Source organism: Diceros bicornis, chromosome 13 (genome assembly GCF_020826845.1).
Source record: "Diceros bicornis minor isolate mBicDic1 chromosome 13, mDicBic1.mat.cur, whole genome shotgun sequence".
NCBI lineage: Eukaryota > Metazoa > Chordata > Mammalia > Perissodactyla > Rhinocerotidae > Diceros > Diceros bicornis.
This window is the reverse complement of record NC_080752.1, coordinates 29,415,729-29,438,072: the sequence shown is the minus strand read 5'-3', so window position 1 is coordinate 29,438,072 and position 22,344 is coordinate 29,415,729. Positions and strand designations below refer to the sequence as shown.

Genomic DNA, 22,344 nt, shown 5'->3' with positions numbered 1-22,344 from the left:
GAGACGTCCAGAAAAGTCGGCGCAGACCTCCCCGGGGTGGACCTCCCTGATTGAAATGAAAACCTCCCTCGTGGTGACACATTTCTTGAACCCTTCACAACTGGAGCCAAAGTAAGCCCCATAGGAAGCTGTAGGCCAGTCTTTTCCTTGGAGAGTGAGAAGAGTAAGAATCTTAGGAAGATGCATATTTCTGCTTAATTTCTAACACAAAACTTTTTACAAAATACCTGAAGAAACAGATGTCTGCAGGAGTAAAAAGACGAAGGTTCAGGGCCGCCCTGTGGCATAGTGGTTAAGTTCGTGCTTAACCACCCACTCCGCTTTGGTGCCGGGTTCCAAGTTTGGGATCCCAGACGCAGACTTAACACCACTTGTCAGCCATGCTGTGGTAGTGACCCACATACAAAACAGAGGAAGATTGGCACAGATGTTAGCTCAGGGCTAATTCTCCTCAAGCGAAAAAAAAAAAAAAAGATTACATGATGTCATAAGGATGGGGGCCCAATCCAATAGGACTGTCTCTTCATAAGAAGAGGAGGAGACACCAGGGACGCATACACAGAAAAAAAGCCTGTGAGGATGCAGCAAGAAGGAGCCCATCTGCAAAGCAAGGAGAGAGGCCTCAGGAGAAACCAAACCTGTTGATACCTTGATCTTGGACTCCCAGCCTCCGGAACTGTGATGAAATAAATTTCTGTTGTTTAGCCACCCAGTCTCTGGTAGTTTTGTTATGGCAGCAATAGCAAACTCACACATCAGGGAACACTCTTTGTTTTAATTGAACCTGAAAGCATTGATGGCTGCCTTTTTCTCCCCCAATGTGGAGTCAGCTTCCTCTTCAGTCCCCAAGGCCATCCCATTATCATCAGCACCCCATCATTCTGTAACCCCCATCCACTATAAGGTTCATGTGAGTCAGCTCTCCTTAGCTACAGACACCCTGTTCAGTTTCTTCATTCATCAAGGACTTCAGCATCCGGAACCACCATCTCTCTTCTCTCCATCAAGACAAGCAAATTATTCTATGTGGATGTTCTATCCAATACCCTGGCCCAGAGGTTTCCAAAGTGTGGTCCATGACCACCTACGTCAAAAGCCCCTGGGCCTGGGCTGCTTATTAAAATTACAGATTCACGGGCCCAGCATCCGTCTCTTGGGTGACTTTTCTGTAGCATATGAATGACTCCTCTACCTTTTTTTTTTTTTAGGTTACATTCACATAACAAAATGAATCATTTTGAAGTGGATAATTCAGTGGCATTTAGTACATTCACAATGTTGTGCAACCTCTGCTTCCATCCAGTTCCAAAACCCTTTCATCACCTCAAACAGAAACTCTGTACCTCTTCAGCAATAACTCCCCATTCTCCCTGCTTTCCCTATCCCCCTTCCTTGGTTTTTTTTTTTTTTTTTTTTTTTTGGTAACACTTAGCACTGATGTGCTATCTTTTTAACATCTTTATTATCTATCTCCTCCCATTGGAATGGAAGGTCCGTGAGGGGAGGAATTTTCATTGTGTTCACTGCTCAGTTCCAGGAATTAGCACAGTCCTTGGGACAGCAGGTCCTTCATATTTGGATAAATTAACAAATGCTGATAAAATTTTGCCTTCCCACCGGTGCCTGTTTCAAATTGCCTCAAAGCAATGCTGTTATGTTGGGGAGAAGGAGATTTCCAAAAAGGAGTGGTCTCATAGCCCCTGATTCAGATTACCCACCACGTAATTCTCAAAGCTGATGGAGGCCTGCAACCTCAGCTAATCCACTTACTGACTCTATCCTGAAACAATTTAATATTCTTTCTACTTGGTGGGGTCTCAATATCTAATTGGATCTACAACTGTCTTCTGACTTTATTTGGCTCTAAAGTCACCACTTCTAAGGTCAAACCAACAAGCTGGTTTCTGTTACTTAGAACAAGAGTTATATCTGATACTCAGACTTTAATTTCCTATTGAATTCTGTCATCACCAGCAGACTGTAAGCTCCTTATAGGCATAGACCTTTCCTCTGCTCTGCTCCATGGAATCCCTAAAGCCCAGCTTAGACCCTAGCACATAGTGAGTTCTCAGTAAACATCAGCCCTTTCCTGACTTTCCTTTTCAGGCATAGACTTTGTGGTCCATCAAGTCCACCCTCTTGCCAAATTGCTCCCTCTCAAGACTCCCTGAAACTACCAGCATATTCCTTCCACTTCTCAGCCAATACTTATTGTCTGTATCCCCTCACCTCCAACTAGTCCCATGACCCTCCTCGTGCTGCTTCAGCACCAGTTGTGCCACTGACCCATCTTCACCAAGGTGGCAAAACCCTTCACCTTGCCTTATTGGTACTTGGGCATCTCAGCAAGCGCTGAACACTCCCTCCACCCTGAACCATTGTTTTCATCGGCTTCCCTGATGCCACCCTCTTTCTCCAGCCCTGGCCACCCTTTCTTTGCAGGTTTTGTACCTCGGGTTTCTCTCTTCTCACCTTAAACACAATGTCCTGGACAGTCTCACCCATATGCATAGTATGTGCCTGACAACTTGTACGTGTCTCCCGACCCAACTATCTTGGCAGCCTGGCTCTCACTGGGCACAGGCACCTACAAATCTAAAGCTTGAACTCCACTTCCCTCTTCTGCTTCTGTTGCCTTCTTTCTGATTGGCTTCGACCTTCCTACAGACGCCTGAACCAAAAACAGTGCACTTTCCTTGATTCTTCACTGCTTCCATTGTCCTTACATCTCATCAGTCACCTTGGACTATGGATTCTGCTTCCTAAACAATTGGCTATTTCTCTCCAACCCCAACTCCTTTCCTGTATCTGAGACTTGGGCTCCAGGTGTTCCTGACCTATGTCATCTCATTCTACCAGGACTTTCTAAACTGCCTCTCAAATTGCATCCCCCACCTACAATCCTTTCTTCCCTCTGAAGTCGATATCCTTTCTATGAGCCACCCTGGTCCTGCAGATCTCCTGCTTCATCCCCTTCACCATCTTCTTCTTACTCTGGGGACAAAATCTTACCTCTTTTACCTGGCCTTCAAAGTTCTTCATGATAGGGCCCCTGCATGTCACTCCAGTCTCCTCTGTCATCTCTCCAGACCCCACTCCACCCCATCCACATATACCCTATGCTCCAGCTAAAGCAATCTTTGCAGTTCTTCAAATATCCCTCCAACTTACTCCAGCCTTTCACCTAGAACGCTTCCTGATGTCCTGCTTACCTATGTTTCAGATCTTAGCTTAAGGATCACCTCCACTAGGCCGGCCCGGTGGCTTAGCGGTTAAGTGCGCGCGCTCCGCTGCTGGCGGCCCGGGTTCGGATCCCGGGCACGCACCGACACACTGCTTCTCCAGCCATGCTGAGGCCACGACCCACATACAGCAACTAGAAGGATGTGCAACTTTGACATACAACTATCTACTGGGGTTTTGGGGATAAAAGGGAGGAGGATTGGCAGTGGATGTTAGCTCAGAGCCGGTCTTCCTCAGCAAAAAAAAGAGGAGGATTAGCATGGATGTTAGCTGAGGGCTGATCTTCCTCACAAAAAAAAAAAAAAGATCACCTCTACTACCCCAGACCCCTGCCACTACTTGTCCATCCCCAAAAGTTGGGTTTGCCCCTCCTGAGCTCTCACAACTGCCTGTACTAATTAGCACTGCTCAGAATGCTTGTGTCATTCATTTTCCTCACTAGACCTTGAGGCAGGAATTACATCTTGTCCATTGGTGTGTCCATTGCATAACTAGAAGGCTTTCAAATATTTCTTAAAATAATGAGATATGCTAAATTTAGAAGGAAAAAAATCAGAGCTGTTGGACAGGTTTATTTATTATTTATTTTTTCCCCCAAAACCCCAGTAGATAGTTGTATGTCATAGTTGCACATCCTTCTAGTTGCTGTATGTGGGACGCGGCCTCAGCATGGCCGGGGAAGCAGTGCGTCGGTGCGCGCCCGGGATCCAAACCCGGGCCGCCAGCAGCGGAGCGCACGCACTTAACTGCTAAGCCACGGGGCCGGCCCTGGACAGGTTTATTGAAGCTGAGCAGTTTTTCCACAATCCAGACAGCTTCTGGTACAGGCTATGTGACATCTCTCTGACCGCAAGGCCCCATCGCCAAACCAGGACAGTTTAACATCTCTTCATTCTGGAATATAATTTGGCATTAAGCTGCAGCCACATGTGGGCTCTGTTGTTAGATAGAGATCAGGCTCTCTGGAATGTCTGTTTGCACACTTGTCCTTCACAGAACATTTCCTAGGGATAAGGAGGAAGGGAAGAAGAAAGAAGATGAGTTGGCACATGGGCATGCGGTCTGTAATTACTCACAGCACTTCTGACACCAAATGTGTGGGGGTTTTCCCTCCTGACACCAAATGTACTGTCTTTTCCAATGCCACTTCTCTAACTCTGACACCAACTGGGTGTCCAACAATTCAATTCAATTCTGACACTGACAGCCCAGAGTTAGTGCAGATCCTACAGGTTAAGGGCTCACTTCAGATGTCAATGGCAAGTCCCAGGCCATCTAAACTTCTGACTAACCAGCTATAAATTGGGGGTTCCTGTGACTCCCTCCTTAGGTTCAATAATTTTCTAGAATGGCTCACAGAACTCAAGAACGCTTTTTACTTGCATGTATAGGCTACAACTCAGGAACAGCCAAATGGAAGAGATGCATATGAGAAGGTATGGCAGGTGTATGTGTGGATCTCCATGCCCTCTCTGGAGCGCCACCCTCCCAGCACCTCAGTGTGTTCACCAACCAGGAAGCTCTCTGGATCCCATCATTTAGGGGTTTTTATGGAGGTCTCATTACATAGGCATGATTGATTAGATCATTGGTTATTGGTGATTATTCAATCTCCAGCCTGTCTCCTCTCCCCAGAGGTCGGGGGCCAGGCTGAAAGTTCCAACCCTCTAATCATGCCTTGATCTTTCTGGGGACCAGCCCCCATCCTGGAGCTCTAGAGGCCCCCCAGTCACAAGTCATCTCATAAGCATACAGAAGACACTCATTACTCTGGAGATTTCAAGGGTTTTAGGAACTGAGTACAACGACCAACTATTCATTTTTTATTATATCACATCCTGTAAGAATCGTCCCATGAGTATCCTTAGAGCAGGGGTCCTTCTATGCTTTGTGTGGGCAGAGTTTCTGGATATGACAAAGAGGGACACATGCAATGTGAATATTACTTCTTACAGCCAACTAGTCTGAATCCTCAAAGAAATTTGTATTTTCTTTGCAGTTCTATATTACATTTTTGTGATGGCAAGTTTCTTACTTTGTTTTTATTGTCAGGAAAGTGTGGCAATCTAGGATCAAAACATCTTCAATGCCTTTGTACTCAAAGACCACTGAGACCCTCAAAGACCCCCCCAGACCCAACTTTAAAAGTGCTCTAGGGGCCGGCCCCGTGGCTTAGTGGTTAAGTGAGTGCGCTCCACTGCTGGCGACCTGGGTTCAGATCCCGGGCTCGCACCGACGCGCTGCTTCTCTGGCCATGCTGAGGCCGCATCCCACATACAGCAACTAGAAGGATGTGCAGCTATGACACACAACTATCTATTGGGGCTTTGGGGGGAAAAAATAAATAAATAAAAATCTTTAAAAGTGCTCTAATTTTGTTTTCATGGATCTCACCTAGATTTCACATGTATATTGAGGCAAAAAAGGCATAGAGTTGAAAGCACACATTCTTGTCAGCCTTAGATTTGAATCTCTCCTCTGCTGTTAGCGCCTTCAAGTCAGAACCTGGTGATTCTATATACAACAGAGCGGAACCCTGCCTGGTCTTTCTGCGCCATCCTCTCACCTGCCGGTGCTACATCAGACAATCCTTCGCTGCTATTCACAGGGTTTTCAAGGCCAATTTTTCAGAAGTGGGTGGCTAGGTCCTTCTTCCTAATCTGTCTTAGTCTGGAAACTCTGCTGAAACCTCTCTACCACGGGTGACTCTGCTGATACTTGAAATACTGGTGGCACAGCTTTCAGCATCACAGCAACACACGGCCACTACAGTATGACAACTGAGGAACGAGTGGTGTGGCTCCCTGACGGGGGCATGGACCCAGGCCATGGTGGTGAGAGCGCCAGATCTTAATCGCTAGACTACCAGCTCCTTTCTGTGGCCTTGGGGAATTTCTAAATCTCCATCTCTTCATTTGTAAATGGAAAAATTGTGTCCATTTCACAGGACTGTCTTGAAGACTAAGTGAGATAATGCACTCAAAGGACTTAGCACAGTAATTGGGCAAAAAATCATCACTCAAAAAATGTAAGCCATTATACTATATGTGGCAGGAAAGAATTCTCATTTAAAAAGCCATGAGTAAGTCTTGAGGTACAATTTTATACCTTCTAAGTTATATTTATAAATTATTGATTAGGTTGAGCTACAACGTGTACGTTCATGAAGTGCTGGTGGCACAGGAAATCGACACTCCCTTTTGGAAGTGAGTGAGGCAACAAGGTAGCAAGAGGCAATGATGTGTGTGTCTCTGAGAACAGCGATCCCTCTGTGAATTCTTCCTAAGGGAATAAATCCATGGATGCAAAATGCCCTATGTACGTGAATTTAAGCAATAGCAGAAAACACCCTGAAACAATACTTCTGGACACTTTTAGGAAAATGTTTTACTAAAATGAAAGTTCATCAACCTGATGGAATATTATGCAGCCAGTTTGCTACCTTATTATACATATTCAATTAATACATGATGAATTCAACAGGAAAATTATTTAGAAACCTGGAACATTTTATATTAAATGAAAGGCAGAATATATTAAATGAAAAGGCAGAATATTCTGACAGACTGGAAGGTAATATGCCAGATTGAAAACCTCTGGATTGAAATGGTAGGATTATTGGTCATGGTTTCCTGTTTAACATTTTCTTTAATATTGTCTCATCTCATCAAAAATAAGAACCAAATGTGGCGAGTACCAGGTGGAGTTTGTCCCCTTCAATCCAATGGGTCCAGCCTCTGTTCTTCTTTTCCCCCTTCTGGACACAGGTGAGTCTGCCCTTGTCCCAGGTAACCAAGCTCTGTCTGAGAGAGGAGGGAAAACGTTGGTTTGCTCAGGCAGGATCCTCGACTATTACTAAGTAGAATGCCAAGTTAACCTTGCAAAGTGAAGAGCTTGTGTTTTTTCCTTGCATTTTCTGTTATCCAGGCCTTTGTTGTCTTCATCAAATTCTTCTCCAACTTTAAATTGAACAAGGTAATTCCTTAAGCTGCTGTACCTGTGGATGGTAAAAGAATCCCCATTTTGCTCAATCACTTTCTGTGGCTTCAGCAACTTGGCTATCTTGCGGGTGGCAAAGTCAATGCCTTAAAAATAATTTTTAAAAAAGAAAAGAAATCTCAACATTCACTTGACATACAAAAGCTAAGAATTTGGCAGCTGTTCTCAAAATCATTACATTTGATTGCTAATGTTTCTTTTACATCGTCAATGTCGTTTGCTGCCGAAATTGGATCTATAGAAAAAGCCCTGCTGGCAAACCTCCATCCAGAGGCTGATTGAAAAGCTTGAACAGCTTTTAGGGAAGATTCATTAGGCTGGCTGTGCCTTAGGTAATCGATTTGAAGCTGGGCATGGCAGAAGCAGTTCTGGGAATACCCCCCAGAGGCCCACAAGAGGACAAGGAAGCCAAGGGGACAGGGCTCAGGCCCCCAACTCAAGTCAATCACAGCATCTCTGCCTTTGTCTGCTTTATGTATTTACACTTCGAATTAAGACAGCATTCGAACAGTTTCTGAATCATAACGAAGAAAACAAAAACAAAAACCACTGCAATCTTGCATATACTACTATCATTTAGAAATCTTTAATAAGCTTTAAAAAAGAGTCACACATGGAAACATGGAAGGCTGAGAAGATCAGGGTTTTGGTATAGACCGTGGATTTAGTAGCTTTGAGCACATTATGTAGCTAGAGGTAAGGATTGCTATTTTAATAATTAATTAATTAATTAATTTTTTTTTTTTTGCTGAGGAATATTCACACCGAGCTAACATCTGTTGCCAATCTTCCTCTTTTTTTGCTTGAAGAAGATTAGCCCTGAACTAACATGTGTGCCAATCTCCCTCTATTTTGTATGTGGGTTGCTGCCACAGCACGGCTGATGAGTGGTATTGGTCCACGCCAAGGATCCGAACCCGAGAACCCAGGCGGCCAAAGCGGAGCACACAGAACTTAACCACTATGCCACGGGGATGGCCCCAGGGTTGCTATTTTAAATAGGGTAGCCAGGTGACACTTCAGAAAGAAGCTGAAGGAGGTGGAGAATCGAGCCATACAGATTTCAGGGGAAAGAGTGTAAGGCAGAGGTCACAGAGGGCCCCAGGACTCCAAGGAAGGGTGTGCCAGATGGTTTCAGGAACCGCCTAGAGCCTGGGGTGGCTGGAGCAGAATGAGGGAGACTGAGGAGGAAGGAGAGGAACTAGAGTTGAGATGTGAGGGTACCATAGGACCATCTGGCTTTAACTCAGAGAAAGATGGTGTCAGATGGGAACCACTGGAATGTTTAGAGAAGGTGACATAATCTAATTGGCAGGCAGCCACAACTATATGCTGGCTTGTCACCCTGGACATTTCTGTGAGCCCCAGGGCATGGTTCAACCATTTAGGGATTGTCCTATTATGTAAAATAAAGTTCCAGGAATCTTCAATTTAGAGACTTACATGCCTCATTGCAGGTAGTTTGGTCCCAGAGTAGACCCCTGTTTTAATTTGTTTACCTAATAGATTCGTTTTTATCTGACAAGGACTGCCACTTGGGGCTGGCTGTATTTCTCAAGGCCAAGGCCTCATACCTCCATCTCCAGTCTAGAAAACTTGGCCAAGCACTGAGCAGGGCTCCTTCAGCATCTCATTAGCCCCATCCATTCCTAAGCTCAACAATAGTATGAATGTCCTTATCTTAAGAAAAAGATTTTTTGACCAAGAACCCAAGTTTTTAGCTTGAGATGCAAATGATCCAGTCTTTTTTTTGGTGAGGAATATTTGCCCTGAGCTAACATCTGTTGCCAATCCTCCTCTCTTTTTTGAGGAAGATTAGCCCTGAGCTAACAGCCGTGCCAATCTTCCTCTATTTTGTATGTGGGTCACCACCTCAACATGGCTGATGAGTGGTGTAGGTCCACACCCAGGATCTGAACCCAGAACCCAGGCCGCTGAAGCGGAGCTCATGGAACTTTAACCACTACACCACGGGGCCAACCTCAAATGATCCAGTCTTTACTGGTTTTCAGCAATGTTTAAGCATTGAGGCTAAACCCTTAAAATATTTATCCTATTATAATATGACCAAGCCAAATTTAAATACTTATTGCTGACTTTCCATAAACCCTATCTGTAAGTGGAACAAAAACAAAAGCAGACAAGAAACCAAATTTTAGATTATCACTTTATATCAGTTATGCTTTTAAAATCCGTGAAGTGATTTGTTGCTAGTCAATTTACAATTGGCACTACCATGTTGTAACACTGTCACTTGGATTTTTGGTTGCAGGGCTGGCCCTTCCCCCCCGCCCCCCAAAGCCCCAGTAGATAGTTGTACATCATAGTTTCACATCCTTCTAGTTGCTGTATGTGGGATGCGGCCTCAGCATGGCCGGAGAAGCGGTGCATTGGTGCGCGCCCGGATCCGAACCCGGGCCACCAGCAGCAGAGCGCGTGCACTTAACAGCTAAGCCACAGGGTGGGCCCAGGGGCTGCCCTTTTTAAAGAGCAAAAGTTAAATTAGCTTAAGTTCTGGTCAGTTTCTGCCGAATGCATGGTCCAAATGGCTTTAGTGCTCATAATTTTTTTATCCAGGTTAAACCACGCTCCTCCATACCATTAGACTTTTAAGTAGGAAATAAGACATTCATGCAGGAGGAAGAGAAAATCTAACTGATGCGCACACTATTTATTACAAGTATATGAGCCTATACACTTTAGGGCAGGATCTCAAAGAAGCCAACACAAACATACACTTTTCTAAACTTTAACTGTTCAAATTAACTCTTAATCCCAAAGCCACTTCCAATCTTGAGGCAATGTGGGTCCTGGAGTGAAGAGAAACGGGCTTTAAATCCCATTTATGCGGTTACCCTGGGAAAGTTGGGACCACCACCACCTTCTCGTGTTTGTAGTGGGAGTAAAGGGGATGACCTGGACCAGAGAGTCAAGATCTGCGGCATTGGCACAGGCTCCGCTCTGCCTAGAGCTTTGCACCCTGGGTCTTCCTTGGCTCCTTTGGGTCCACCAGGAACTCTAAATCCTAGGCTACCTCCTCCAGACATTAAAACCCAAGCAAATTTTCTTCTTTATCTCAAGGGCACATTGCCTTTCTTCTCCCTACAGTTTGACAGAAGCTAGGAGAGCCATATCCGAGCCCTGTTGGGAAGCTGCAAGATCAGTTCTGGATTAAAAACAGTAATTTTCCCTCCTCCAAAGAGATGCTGGCTGGGGCACACCGTGAGATGTGTGGCTGGGTTTTCTCTGATTACTTATTTGAATCTTATCACTGCTGACAGGCATTCACCTCACTTCTACTTTTATTATTAGTTTTTTGTTTTGTTTTTGTTTTTTTTTTTGGTGAGGAAGATTGGCCCTGAGCTAACGTCCGTGCCCATCTTCCTCTATTTTGTATGTGGGACACCATCACAGCACGGCTTGTTGAGCAGTGGGTAGGTCCACACCTGGGATCCGAACCTGTGAAATCCGGGCTGTTGAAGTGTAGCACCCAAACTTAACCACTACACCACGGGGCCGGCCCCTCACTTCTGCTTTTAAAAAAGAGGTCATCACTTATTTTTTTTTTTCCTAGAGCATACAGTTCAAAGATCTAAGTAGTATAGTCCATGATTTTTTAATTGAATGTATTTTCCTTATATATACATAAAAAGCATAAAAATTTAAAAATTGTAATAAATTGTATATTCAAGTAAATCAGTAATATCCAAGACTGTTAGCTTAATTCTGAAGATAAAATTTAATATTTATAGTATATGTAAATAGCCATTCCTTTGTTGTTGTTGTTTGTTTAAATTTATTTTATTTGGTGAGGAAGATTGGCCCCTGAGCTAACATCCATTGCTAATCTTCCTCTTTTTGCTGAGGCAGATTGGCCCTGAGCTAACATCTATGCCCATCTTCCTCTTGTAAATAGCCATTCTAATGCTAAAAGTATGACTTAAGTAGTTAGCACTTAAACTAGATCTAAGGGTTCAACAGAGTTACTGGGTTTTCAGAAAATTATTTTGAATTAAACTGACCTCCCAGATTCTAATCTGTGTAAAAGAAAAAGAAGCAAAGTTAACCGTAAATTCTGAATAGTTCTAAAACTCCATGGCTCACTTATTGTTTAGGCCAATATTGTAATTTGAAAAGCAATACCTTCAATAAAGGCGAAGAATTTGCATACTACCTCCTCATTTAGAAAATTTGCCACTACAAATCCCATCATTACCTTTTTAAGTTAAAGCCCTGCTTTCCGTGCTCATGAAATCTATACAGGTTGTCATACTGTCCTAACTCCTTAAAATATTAAATGCTGGTAGTTTAAGTTGATGACTATTTAATACCTAGAATTAAAGGTTTCCATTATCTACTTTTATCCAAAGAATAGCATTTTCTCCCTACAATTATGTCAATCATATCCTACACTTGTATGATGTCTTCTATCATTTACTTTTTCCTCCTTCAAGTTAAATTTATTAAATGCCTAGTGCGTGCAAAGCCCTAGGGCAGAAAAGGTTACCTATGTCCCCTCTGGAATGGGAAATAACAGACAGCAGGCACTTGCTCTGCTTGTTCATATAGTACCTTCCTCACCACCCCTCACACACAGGAAGTGCCTAAATGATATTGGTTAATGGATTAAAGCTGGAGAAGATTCATGCAGTCTGTTGAACGGTAGGTTTAAGGTAAGACACACTTTCTAATAGCTGTGGCACTACCCTCCCTCTCTCCAGGCAAACAAAATATTTAAACATCTTTTACTGGGGGGAGGGGGTGGTGGTAGAGAAATCAAAGTTGTAAATGCCCTGTCTCTGTCCTTCAGGAACTTATAATCAAGCAGGAAGCCAAAAACAGAGTAATCTAATTCTCCCTTCAGGAAGAGGATCTGCTCCAGAGCCAGCCCTGATGGCCTGGTGGTTAAAGTTTGGCACGCTCCACCTCGGTGGCCCAGCTTCAATTCCCCAGCGTGGAACCATACCTCTTATCTGTCAGTAGCCATGCTGTGGCAGTGGCTCACATAGGAGAACTAGAAGGACCTACAACTAGGATAGACAACTATTTACCGGGGCTTTGGGGGGAAAAAATAAATAAATAAAATCTTTAAAAAAAAAAAAGCACGTTTTAGTTCACTGTATAAAGTCATAAGACATGGCTAAGATAGGAGAGAATGCTAATTCACAAAATATAATCAGTTCAAACAACTGAATTTAAAAGGAGCTTTAATTTTTTAATGAAATATAGGACTTGTAGGTTTTCTACTAAAGTCTCCTTGCAGTACAATTATTTTTGGTCATTTTTTATTGCAGTAAAATATATATAACAAAATTTACCATTTTACCCATTTTTAAGCATACAAATCAGTGGCATTAAGTACATTCACAAAGTTGTGCAACTATCACCATTATCCATTTCCAGAACTTTTTCATCATCCCAAACAGGAACTCTGTACTTGATGGGGTTCAGGATGGGCTACCCCAAAATATGGCACCTTGGCATATGGAATATTTCAGGCTGAAGGAATTCGAGAAATGGCAGGTGCAGGAAGGACTCTCTGTCCTTGCCCCGAAGCAGGTCATAAGACCCTCATGTGAGAGGTGCCCTCCCTATAACAGAGGAAAAGAGCATCTTTATCTCTGAAAACAAGGGACATAGAGAGGAATCAGAAGAACAGATCTTGCTAAGTTTCTAAGTTTGCTTATTATTTTTCAGTTCTAGAATTTCTATTTGTTTCTTTTTCTACACTGCTATGTTACTTTTTATAGATTCTGCTTCCCTGCCAAAATTAAGCTCAGCATAACTGCTTTATATTCTATTTCTGATAATCCCAGTATCTGGACACCCTACTTCTGTTGTTTGTTGTTTCTGTTGATTCTTGCTATTGGGGTCTTTTTATTTTTTAACAGCTTTATTGAGACATAATTGATATACAAATACCTGCACATATTTAACAAGTTTGGACATATGCAAACACCGGTGAAACCATCGCCACAATCAAGGTAATAAACATACCTGACATCTCCCAGAGTTTCCTTGTCATGGAGTCTTATCTCCTTATGTACTTGATTAATGTTGATTGTTTACTGTACATTGTATTTGAAAAGTTATTTGTAGAAACAATTTAAGACCTTGCATGATATTCTCTTCCTCCAAAGAGGATTTTTCAAAGTTGGTTTTTTGGGGCCGGCCTGAGACGTAGCGGTTAAGTGCCAGCACTCTGGCAGCGCCCACTGCTCGCTGCCTGGGTTCGGATCCCGGGCGCACACCGACGCACCGCTTGTCAGGGCATGCTGTGGCGGCGTCCCACATAAAGTGGAGGAAGATGGGCACGGATGTTAGCTCAGGGCCGGTCGTCCTCAGCAAAAAGAGTAGGATTGGCATGGATGTTAGCTCAGGGCTGATCTTCCTCACACACACACACAAAAAATTGCTTTTAAGGGCACTAGCTATCTGGAAGCACCTTAATTCAAATTTAGGTTTTGAGACTTTCCTGGACTACCAGGATGGTTCAAAGTCAAACTACAGTCTATTCAAAAGCTGTTTACTTCCAAGTCTCCCTTACTCCTCAGGAGCAGCTTTTCGGAGTCCTAGCCCAAAGTAGGGTGTTTACAAGATTTCTACCCTTGACTGACTCAGGACTCCAACTTTTGCCCCCCTAATCCCATGAAGCTCCCAAAATTGCAGCTTAGTCCCACAAACACCCTGAAGGTAAGAGCCATCCTAAATTCTGGGTTCACCTCTCTGGATTCTTATTCTCTCCCAGACCGCAGCCTGATCCTTCTTTATTATCTTGGTAGTTCTCTGATGTTCCCTAAGAAGTTTTTAAAAAATATATATTTGGTCTAGCTTAATTTAGCTGTCCTCAATGGGAGAGTCGGTACAATTAAATTAGTTTGCCATTACCAGAAGCAGAAGTCCTCATGAAAGATCTGAATGCTTCTGTGTAAGTTGGCATTAGAACATACACAAGTACAGGGCCGGCCTGGTGGCGCAGCGGTTAAGTGCGTGCGCTCCGCTGCGGCGGCCCGGGGTTCGCAGTTTCGGATCGCGGGCGCGCACCGATGCACCGCTTGTCAGGCCATGCTGTGGTGGCGTCCCATATAAAGTGGAGGAAGATGGGCACGGATGTTAGCCCAGGGCCAGTCTTCCTCAAGAGAAAAGGGGAGGAATGGCAGATGTTAGCTCAGGGCTAGTCCTCCTTACAAAAAAAAAAAAAAATTAGTTAATTAAAAAAAAAAAACATACCTGAGTAGGCACAGCAGGATTTAGACTATTTACATTCTGCCAGTTGTCTTATTGATGACTTGATTTACCAAAGAGCAGCAGTTCTTAAATCTTAATTTGCATCCAAATCTCCAAGAATCTGATTAGGGGCCAGCCCCATGGCCTAGTGGTTAAGTTTGGCACGCTCCCCTTCGGTGGCCCCCGTTCGGTTCCCAGGTGCTGACCTATACCACTCGTCAGCGGCCATGCTGTGGTGGTGACGCACAAACAAAATAGAGGAAGATTGGCACAGATGTTAGCTCAGGGTCGCTCTTCCTCACCAAAAAAAAGAAAAAAGGAATCTGATTAAATGCAGATTCTGATTCCACAGATCTGGGATCTGGGGTGAGGAACGAGAATCTGCAAGAAGCTCCTGCTGACCCTTGAGTAACAGGACCCTACACTCACCTGGTCCTGAGTCCCTAACCTGCCCAGGGGAAGCGAGTTGACTCTGGAGTCTGTTCGTTACACATGGAAGGCAGAAGAGAGCGTTGGCCCTGCATTTTCTTCCCAGCTTGTTGGGAACTGGCAATATGTTTTAAGGCTTGTTTCAGCTATTGTATAAAATGCTAAGAGACTCCTTGGTTTGTAATTTGGATACTCTTCAAATATCAGATCTGGTCCAACCACCTCATTTAGAAAATGGGGAAACTAAAGGAACTGAGCGGTTATGTGACTTTGTTCCCATTACCAACAACCAATGGCCGCTATCTGGGTTTCCAGTTTGGTGCTCTGTTATACCAAATAGCCTCTCCATTCCCGAAATCCTTAGCACGCTTATATTCTTTTGGAAAACAAATTGCAAATAATAGTTAACGTGTTTCCTAGATCCAATATCTTTCTGGAACCTGAACCAAAAGTAAAAAAAAGGAGTTGTGAGGCAGGAGGCTGACTCAATACTATAGGGCTTCATTCTTTAAGAAACAAGTTGGAAAATAAATAAATATAAGTAATGTAAATAAATAAATAGCCTCTGTTAGCCTCCAGGATCTAATACAGTGGCAGATCATTGTAAGCCTCTATTGAAATCATGAAAAAAAAAAGGATCAAACAAGGGATCATAATAGAGCATACAGAAAAGCAAGTTGATATTGGGACAGGGGAAGGATTCCACTAACACACATTTTGAAAACACTAATTACAAGACTCAGAAGGCTGCTCTGCTATGCTTGACAGGCTCAGCACAAGATGTTTTCCCCTGCTTGAAACTTTGACTCTGACTCCATTCCTTGTTCTCTTCTCTAAGAGGTTTGCTCTAAACGCATGGAAATTGCTAAAAAGGAAGCACGGCAAGGCAGAATTGGAGGCCATCACCTGCTATGTAACACTTTATCCTCCACACAAGTAGCCAGATACTGAGAAAGCACTTATGGTCACATGTCACCACTAATTTGGGGTGGGAAGATAAGCAAAATATCAGGACTTATTGCCTTTGAGAAAAATAGGCACGAATTCTCTTTTATGAATTGGAAACGGAGAGTAAATGAGATTCAGATTGAAGGGTAGCAGAATATGCCGCCCCAAAATATACCACTTTGGCATACTGATTATTTTGACAATTGGGAAGAAGCAGATAGAAAAGCTCTCTGCCCTCCCCCATTTGCCTAAAAGCAGGACACAAATTTGTAAAGGTGTCTCCCTGCCTCTCTGTACCAAGATGGACAGAAGTTAGGGAGATAACTCTAGACTCTTACCAGCCTGTAGATGGCACCAGAAGAATCTACATTATAGTAAACTTTACTAACTAGCCCTTATTTTCCATCAGTTCCCCCACATATTTACCTTCCCACAATTTGCCACCCCTAGAAACACAAACTCTTTTTCTTTGTCTTGTCATATCTCTCCAAAATTATTACTCTCTGCTAAGATGCTATATAAGCTCAAGTTCTAATCCCTCCTTTGAGATACTCATCACTGAGTGCTCCTGTGTGTATTCAGGATGCATGTATTAATAAACTTCTGTTTGTCTCTTGTGAATCTCTTCTGTTAGTCTAATTTACAGGGCCCCAGCCAAGGAACCTAGATGGGTAGAGAAAAAATATTTTTTTTCTTCCCTACAAGGTTTTGTGTCTATCTGAATCAGATTTAGCTTGAGAAGCTCCAGACTTGCCTACTTAGTGTGAGAAAGGGAAGAGAGAATCCTGCCATCGGCTCCAGTATCTTAAGAACGTACTGGAGCTGCACATTTCAAAATGATTAAAGTGGTCAACTTTATGTTATGTATATTTTATCACAATTAAAAAACAGAAAAAGAGGCTGGCCCAGTGGCCTAGTGGTTAAGTTGCTGGGTCTGCTTCTGCGGCCTGGGGTTCACGGGTTCAGACCCTGGCAGGGGATACAGATACACTGCTCATCAAGCCAGGCTATGGCAGCATCCCACATACAAAATAGAGGAAGACTGGCAACAGATGTTAGCTCAGGGCCAATCTTCCTCACCAAAAACTAACAAAAAAAGAAAAAAAAATGGACCTCTCCCTTAATTTACAGATGGAGAAACTGAGGCCCAGTGTCAGATAATGAGGAGGCGGAGGCAGAGCAGCCCCCAGGCCCCCATACTCCCAGCAGCTCTGGTCCATCTGTCAAAAGTGCCCCCCAACCCCCGCATCGGTGTCATTTAGGCGAAACCACTTGGCACACAGTAAGTGCTCAGATCTACCAGGTCTGAAGAATAAGACTAAAGGCAGGGCGAACGGTAGTGAGGCAGAAAACAAATTCCCAAGGCCCCCTGGGAACCGAGGACACGAGTCAGACCCCCGCAACCCCCTGGGGCCACCGAGTTCCCTTCCCTCCGCGCCCCGCACACCAGGCTCTCGCCTAAGCGCTTCGGGGAGCAGAGCGCATCCGAGCTGGGCAGGGCGTCCCAGGCGGGGTGGGGAGCGGCCTCTAAGGGGGCTGGGTTTTTTATCTCCTTTCAAGCCCTCAAGGGAGGAGGCAGTCAGAAAACTCAGGATTTCAAACGTGGCTCTCCGACTCTAGCGGGCACCAGAATCACCTGGGGGGCTCGGGCGCCGGCCGCACCCGGAGCTCCTGACTCGGGAGGGCCGGGTGGGGCCCAGGGATCTGCGTCCCGGACGAGCCCGCAGGTGATGCTGACGCCGCCGACCGGGGACGGCCCTGGGAGAGCCCCTGGACTCAGAGACTCCCAGAGCCGGTAGCCTAGAGCCCGCGCTAAAGGCGGCTGAGGGGCGAGGGTCGCCCCTGGAGGGGCTTCGGGCCAGGGCGACCCCTCACCGGCCGGACCCCATCGGTTCCAGAGTTCTCTCTGCGAGGTGCCCGGCGCCACCCGCGCCTCCGCCTCCTTAGAAGTCCGCGGTGGGGCAGGAGCCTTGGCCACCCAGCGGGTAGAGAGGCGGACAGGGGGACGGCGGAGGGACAGAAGGACAGGCAGACGGGGGCACGGAGAATGGACATCAGGACGGGGGAATGGGGGAGACGGAAGGACGAGGGGACGGGAGGATGGACGAGGGGGACAGAAGGACAGAAGGATGGGCGGACGGGGGAGACGGAAGGACAGGGGATGGGCGGGCGCAGGGGGGACAGGGGGTTGGGAGAGACGGAAAGACGAGGGGACAGGAGGATGGATGCGAGCACGAGAGGACTGGCAGACAGACTCGGGCTGATAGACCGACAGACAGACGGATGGACGAGAGGACGGCAGGATGGGGCAATGAGCGGACGCGCAGGCGGACGGGGGCACGGAGGATAGAGTCGGGGACGGGCGTACTGGAGAAAGGGAGACGGGGAGACCGCGGCACGGAGGAGACGGACCCACAGGCCAGGCGCGGCCGCCTCCGACCCCAAGACCCGAGGCGAGAGCCCCTCCCGCCCTACCTAGGGCCAGCATGTAGCCCTCGAGGCTGTCGCTGCTGAGCAGGTTCCAGGTGCCGCTGAGGTCGGCGGGCATGGCGGGGCTGGCGCCACACCGCCGGGCGGGCGGGCCAGGCGCGGGGAGGGGAGCCTTGCGCGCGCTCGCTCCGGGGACCCTCGCCGCTCCCCGCCTCCTCCGCCAGGTGCGCCGCCTCCTCCTCGGCTTTAACTCCAAATGTGGGCGGACCCCAGGCCGTGCTCTGGCCACACTTTTTTCTCTGTCTACACATTAATGACCAAGGGATCTCCTTCAAACTCATGGCATTAATTACTGTGTCAGTGGCAAATAACATACCAAAAAACCCCGCTCTAGTGGGCTCAATAGATAGGGATTTATTTTCTTGACCTATCAAGCAGCCCTGGGAGAAGTGGTTGCTGGTGACAATTTGGCAACTCTGTAACCCGGAAGTGACATCTCTGGGATTCTCCTGGCCTTTTATTCCTGCCCGTTACTTCACTGCCGGGACACCTACGTTCAAGGTGGGAAAGTGGGGAAGTACCCACCGGCCATTATCCCTTCATCAGATTTCTGTTCATACTCATTGACCAAAACTGTCATATGCCACTTCTATCCCTTCATATGCAAGGGTGCCTGGCGAATCTAGTATCTCACTTTTAGCCTTGTCAGTAGAGAAAGGCAAAAGAGAAGGGAGTTGGGAATGTGAATTAACCTACATTAGCCACAAACACCATCTATATAGGCTGGCTCCAAGACTTATATGTCCATTTCTGACCTCTCCCACGAGCTCCAGACTCAAATATATTAATAGCCAATATTAACTGAGTGATTATTATGTGTATTATCGTTTGTCACAAAATCCTACTTCTCCAGTATTTATTTATTTATTTAATTTATTTTTTGCTGAGGAAGAGTGGCCCTGAGCTAACATCTGTTGCCAATCTTCCTCTATTTTGTATGTGGGTCACTGCCACAGCATGGCCACTGACAAGTGGTGTAGGTCTGTTACCGGATACATACCCAGGTTCTTTACCTGCCACACAAGAGGAGCCAAATAAAACTGGAATGCCAGGCTTATGGCAAGGAAAGAGTTTTTATTTTAGGTGACATCAGCCGGGAGACGAGAGCTCTCAAATTTGTCCCATCTCCCCGAAAGATGGGAGGGAAGGGGTTTTAAAGGTTGCGAGAGAGAGCAAGTGCTGGGGTTTTAGGTAAGGGAGGGGGAGCATGTGGCCGTGCTGGTTGGCACCTTCCCACCAGCCTGCGTTTGGCCTTGAAGACTGAATTTTTTTCCCTTGGCTGTCTGGATTTTTCTGGTTAGTTTTTATCTTCAGCCTGTGTTTGGCCTTGTGAGACTGAGTCTTGATGTCTGGACTTTGATTTCCTGGGAAAGACAGCTCACTCATATACTAAGGAGGGACAGAAAGATCTGGTTAGTTTTAAACAACAGTTGATTATGCTGCATATGTACAGCTGCAGTTAGCAAAGCTTATCTCAAAGTTTTTGCGCTCTTCTTCTAGCCCAGGGAAGATTTTTTTCACCTCTTGGTGCTTAGTTTCAGATCTGCCCCTGGGAACCAAACCCAGGGCTGAGGAAGCAGAGCGTGCGGAACTTAACCACTAGGCCACGGGCTGCCCTCCAGTAGTTACTTTATCATCTCCATTTGACAGAGACAAAAACTGAGACAAAGAGAAGTGACTTGCCCAAGGTCATATAGTTGGTGGAAGAGTCTGGATTCAAACCCAGGCAGCCTGACTCCCGAGCTCATGTGCCACCTCTCATTGCCTACTTGATGTCTCCACTTGGATGTCTTAAAGGCATTCAAACTCAACACATCCAAGACAGAAAGCATAAAATAAGTTTTTTCTCCAGCTTTCCTCATCTCCATAAATTGCACCATTAGTTACCTGGTTGCTCAAGCCAAAAACCCACTACATACTCTAGATTTCTCCCTTCTCTGCTCACCCGTTTCCAGGTCATCAGTAAGTCCTGTTGGTTTTACCGTCCTAACCCAGGCCACCGTCATGTCTTGCTGCCTCCCTGGACTTGCTGCTTCTACTCTAATCCCACCAAACCATTCTCCATACTGCCAGGGCAAGCTTTTGAGAAATGTAATTCACATCTCATCACTCCCCTGCTTAAAACTCTTCAGTGTTGTCCCTTTTTTTGTTGTTGTGAGGCAGATTGGCCCTGAGCTAACATCTGTGCCAGTCTTTCCTCTATTTTGCACGTGGGTCACTGCCACAGCATGGCGTGATGAGTGGTGTAGGTTCGGGCCTGGGATCCGAACCCAAGAACCCCGGGCTGCTGAAGGGGAGCGAAGTGAACTTAACCACTATGCCACCGAGCTGGCTCCTGTCCCATTTTTTTTTTTTTAAAGGAAATTCACACTCTCTCCCATGGTTCATTGAACCATGCTTGATTTGGCTTCTGGATACTTCTCCAGCATTACATTCTGTCTCCCCCCACTCAGGAACGCCAGTCATGCCAGTTTTGTTGTGATGATGGCTCTGTGCCAAGGTCAAACCCTTTCCTTCTTCAGGGTCTTTGTGTATGGTGTTCCCTCTTGCTGGGGTGTTTTTCTCCTGGTTTTTACACGGTTAGCTCCTTTGGCTTCCAGTTCAAAAGTCACTATTAGGGAAACAGTGTTTTTTAATCATGTCCTCCATGGAGGGGAGTTTCCCCTGAACACTCTGGCATCTTTCCCTACCTTTACTTCCTCCTCATGGAGGTGGAATGAGTTACCTGGTTGGGGGCAACTAGGGTGACCACTTATCCCAGTTTCCCCAAGACTGAAAGAGTGCCTAGTACATGGAACTTTCACTACTAAAACAAGAAAAGTTCCAGGAAAACTGGAATGAGTTGCTTGCCCTTGGGGCATTTTTATCAACCATTTTTATCAACTAGGTAGAGATAATCTATCAAAAATTCTAAAAGCAGGTTATTTCGACGTTTTTGTTCTCCCCTTCTGACCTGGACTTGAGAGTATGTCTGTTCTATAGACCCAAACTTTCCCTCAGGTAGGCTGTTCCAAAGTCTAGACTGGAAGAGTTAGTGTATAAGTCATTATTGGCGCCCCCCCCAAATATAATGGCTTAAAAATAACAAAAATCATTAAGTTGCTCACAGATCTGCAATTTGGGCAGGGCTCACAGGGAACAGCTCATCTCAGCTCCAGGTGGCCTTAGCTGGGGTAACGTGATTCCAATTGGGAGGGCTGGAGAAGACACTTCCAAAATGGTTCAGTCTCGTGGCTGGCAAATTGATGCTGGCTACCTGTTAGCTGGGAGCCCAGCCAGGCCCGTGGGATGGGGGCCAGGTTCCCTCCATGTGGGCCTCTTCAAGGGCTGCTTGGGCTCCCTCACAGCACGGGTGGCTGGGTTCTAAGAGGGAGCATCCCAGGAGAGCAGGAAGATGCTGTATTGTCTTTTATGATCTAGTCTCAGAAGTCCGGTAACATCACTTCCACCAGTCACAGGCCTACCCAAATTCAAAGGGAGGGAACACGGCCCTCATCTCTCAATGTCACATTGTAGGAAGAGCATGTGGGATGGGGTATCTTATAATAGCCATCTTGGAAAACACAATCTGTCACAGCTACCAATCCCTCTTTTGACCCCAACACTAAGCTACAACCTCTTTTCTTTTTTTCGTGAGGGAGATCAGCCCTGAGCTAACATCTGTGCCAATCCTCCTCTTTTTGCTGAGGAAGACCGGCCCTGAGCTAACATCTATTGCCAATCCTCCTCCTTTTTTTTCCCTTTTTCTCCCCAAAGCCCCAGTAGATAGTTGTCTGTCATAGTTGCACATCCTTCTAGTTGCTGTATGTGGGATGCGGCCTCAGCATCCCAGGAGAAGCGGTGCGTCGGGGCGCGCCCGGGATCTGAACCCGGGCCGCCAGTAGTGGAGCACGCACACTTAACCGCTAAGCCACAGGGCCGGCCTCTAAGCTACAACTTCACCAAGACTGTCAGTAATAAAGGTGCTATTTTGGTTCTCCATTTGTTGCTTTTTTTGTCCTATTTATC

At 45.7% G+C, this 22,344-nt stretch overlaps 1 protein-coding gene across 2 annotated transcripts; it reads right to left on the bottom strand.

Moving 5' to 3' along the window:
- Nucleotides 1–3,997: 3,997 nt before the first annotated feature.
- Nucleotides 3,998–18,394, bottom strand: RBP7 (retinol binding protein 7). Of its 2 annotated transcripts, XM_058552012.1 has the most exons (4): nucleotides 18,322–18,394; nucleotides 7,121–7,328; nucleotides 6,941–7,040; nucleotides 3,998–4,247 (listed from the first exon to the last, which is right to left on the bottom strand). In XM_058552012.1, exons 1-4 carry the CDS (start codon nucleotides 18,392–18,394, stop codon nucleotides 4,197–4,199), a joined length of 432 nt encoding a protein of 143 aa, XP_058407995.1. In that variant the 3' UTR covers nucleotides 3,998–4,196. The 2 variants fall into 2 exon arrangements, 1 of the variants encoding a protein (XP_058407995.1); XR_009221770.1 differs by lacking the exons at nucleotides 3,998–4,247; nucleotides 6,941–7,040; nucleotides 7,121–7,328 and adding an exon at nucleotides 14,202–14,371 and having other exon boundaries at nucleotides 18,322–18,359.
- Between the last annotated feature and the right edge of the window lie 3,950 nt (nucleotides 18,395–22,344).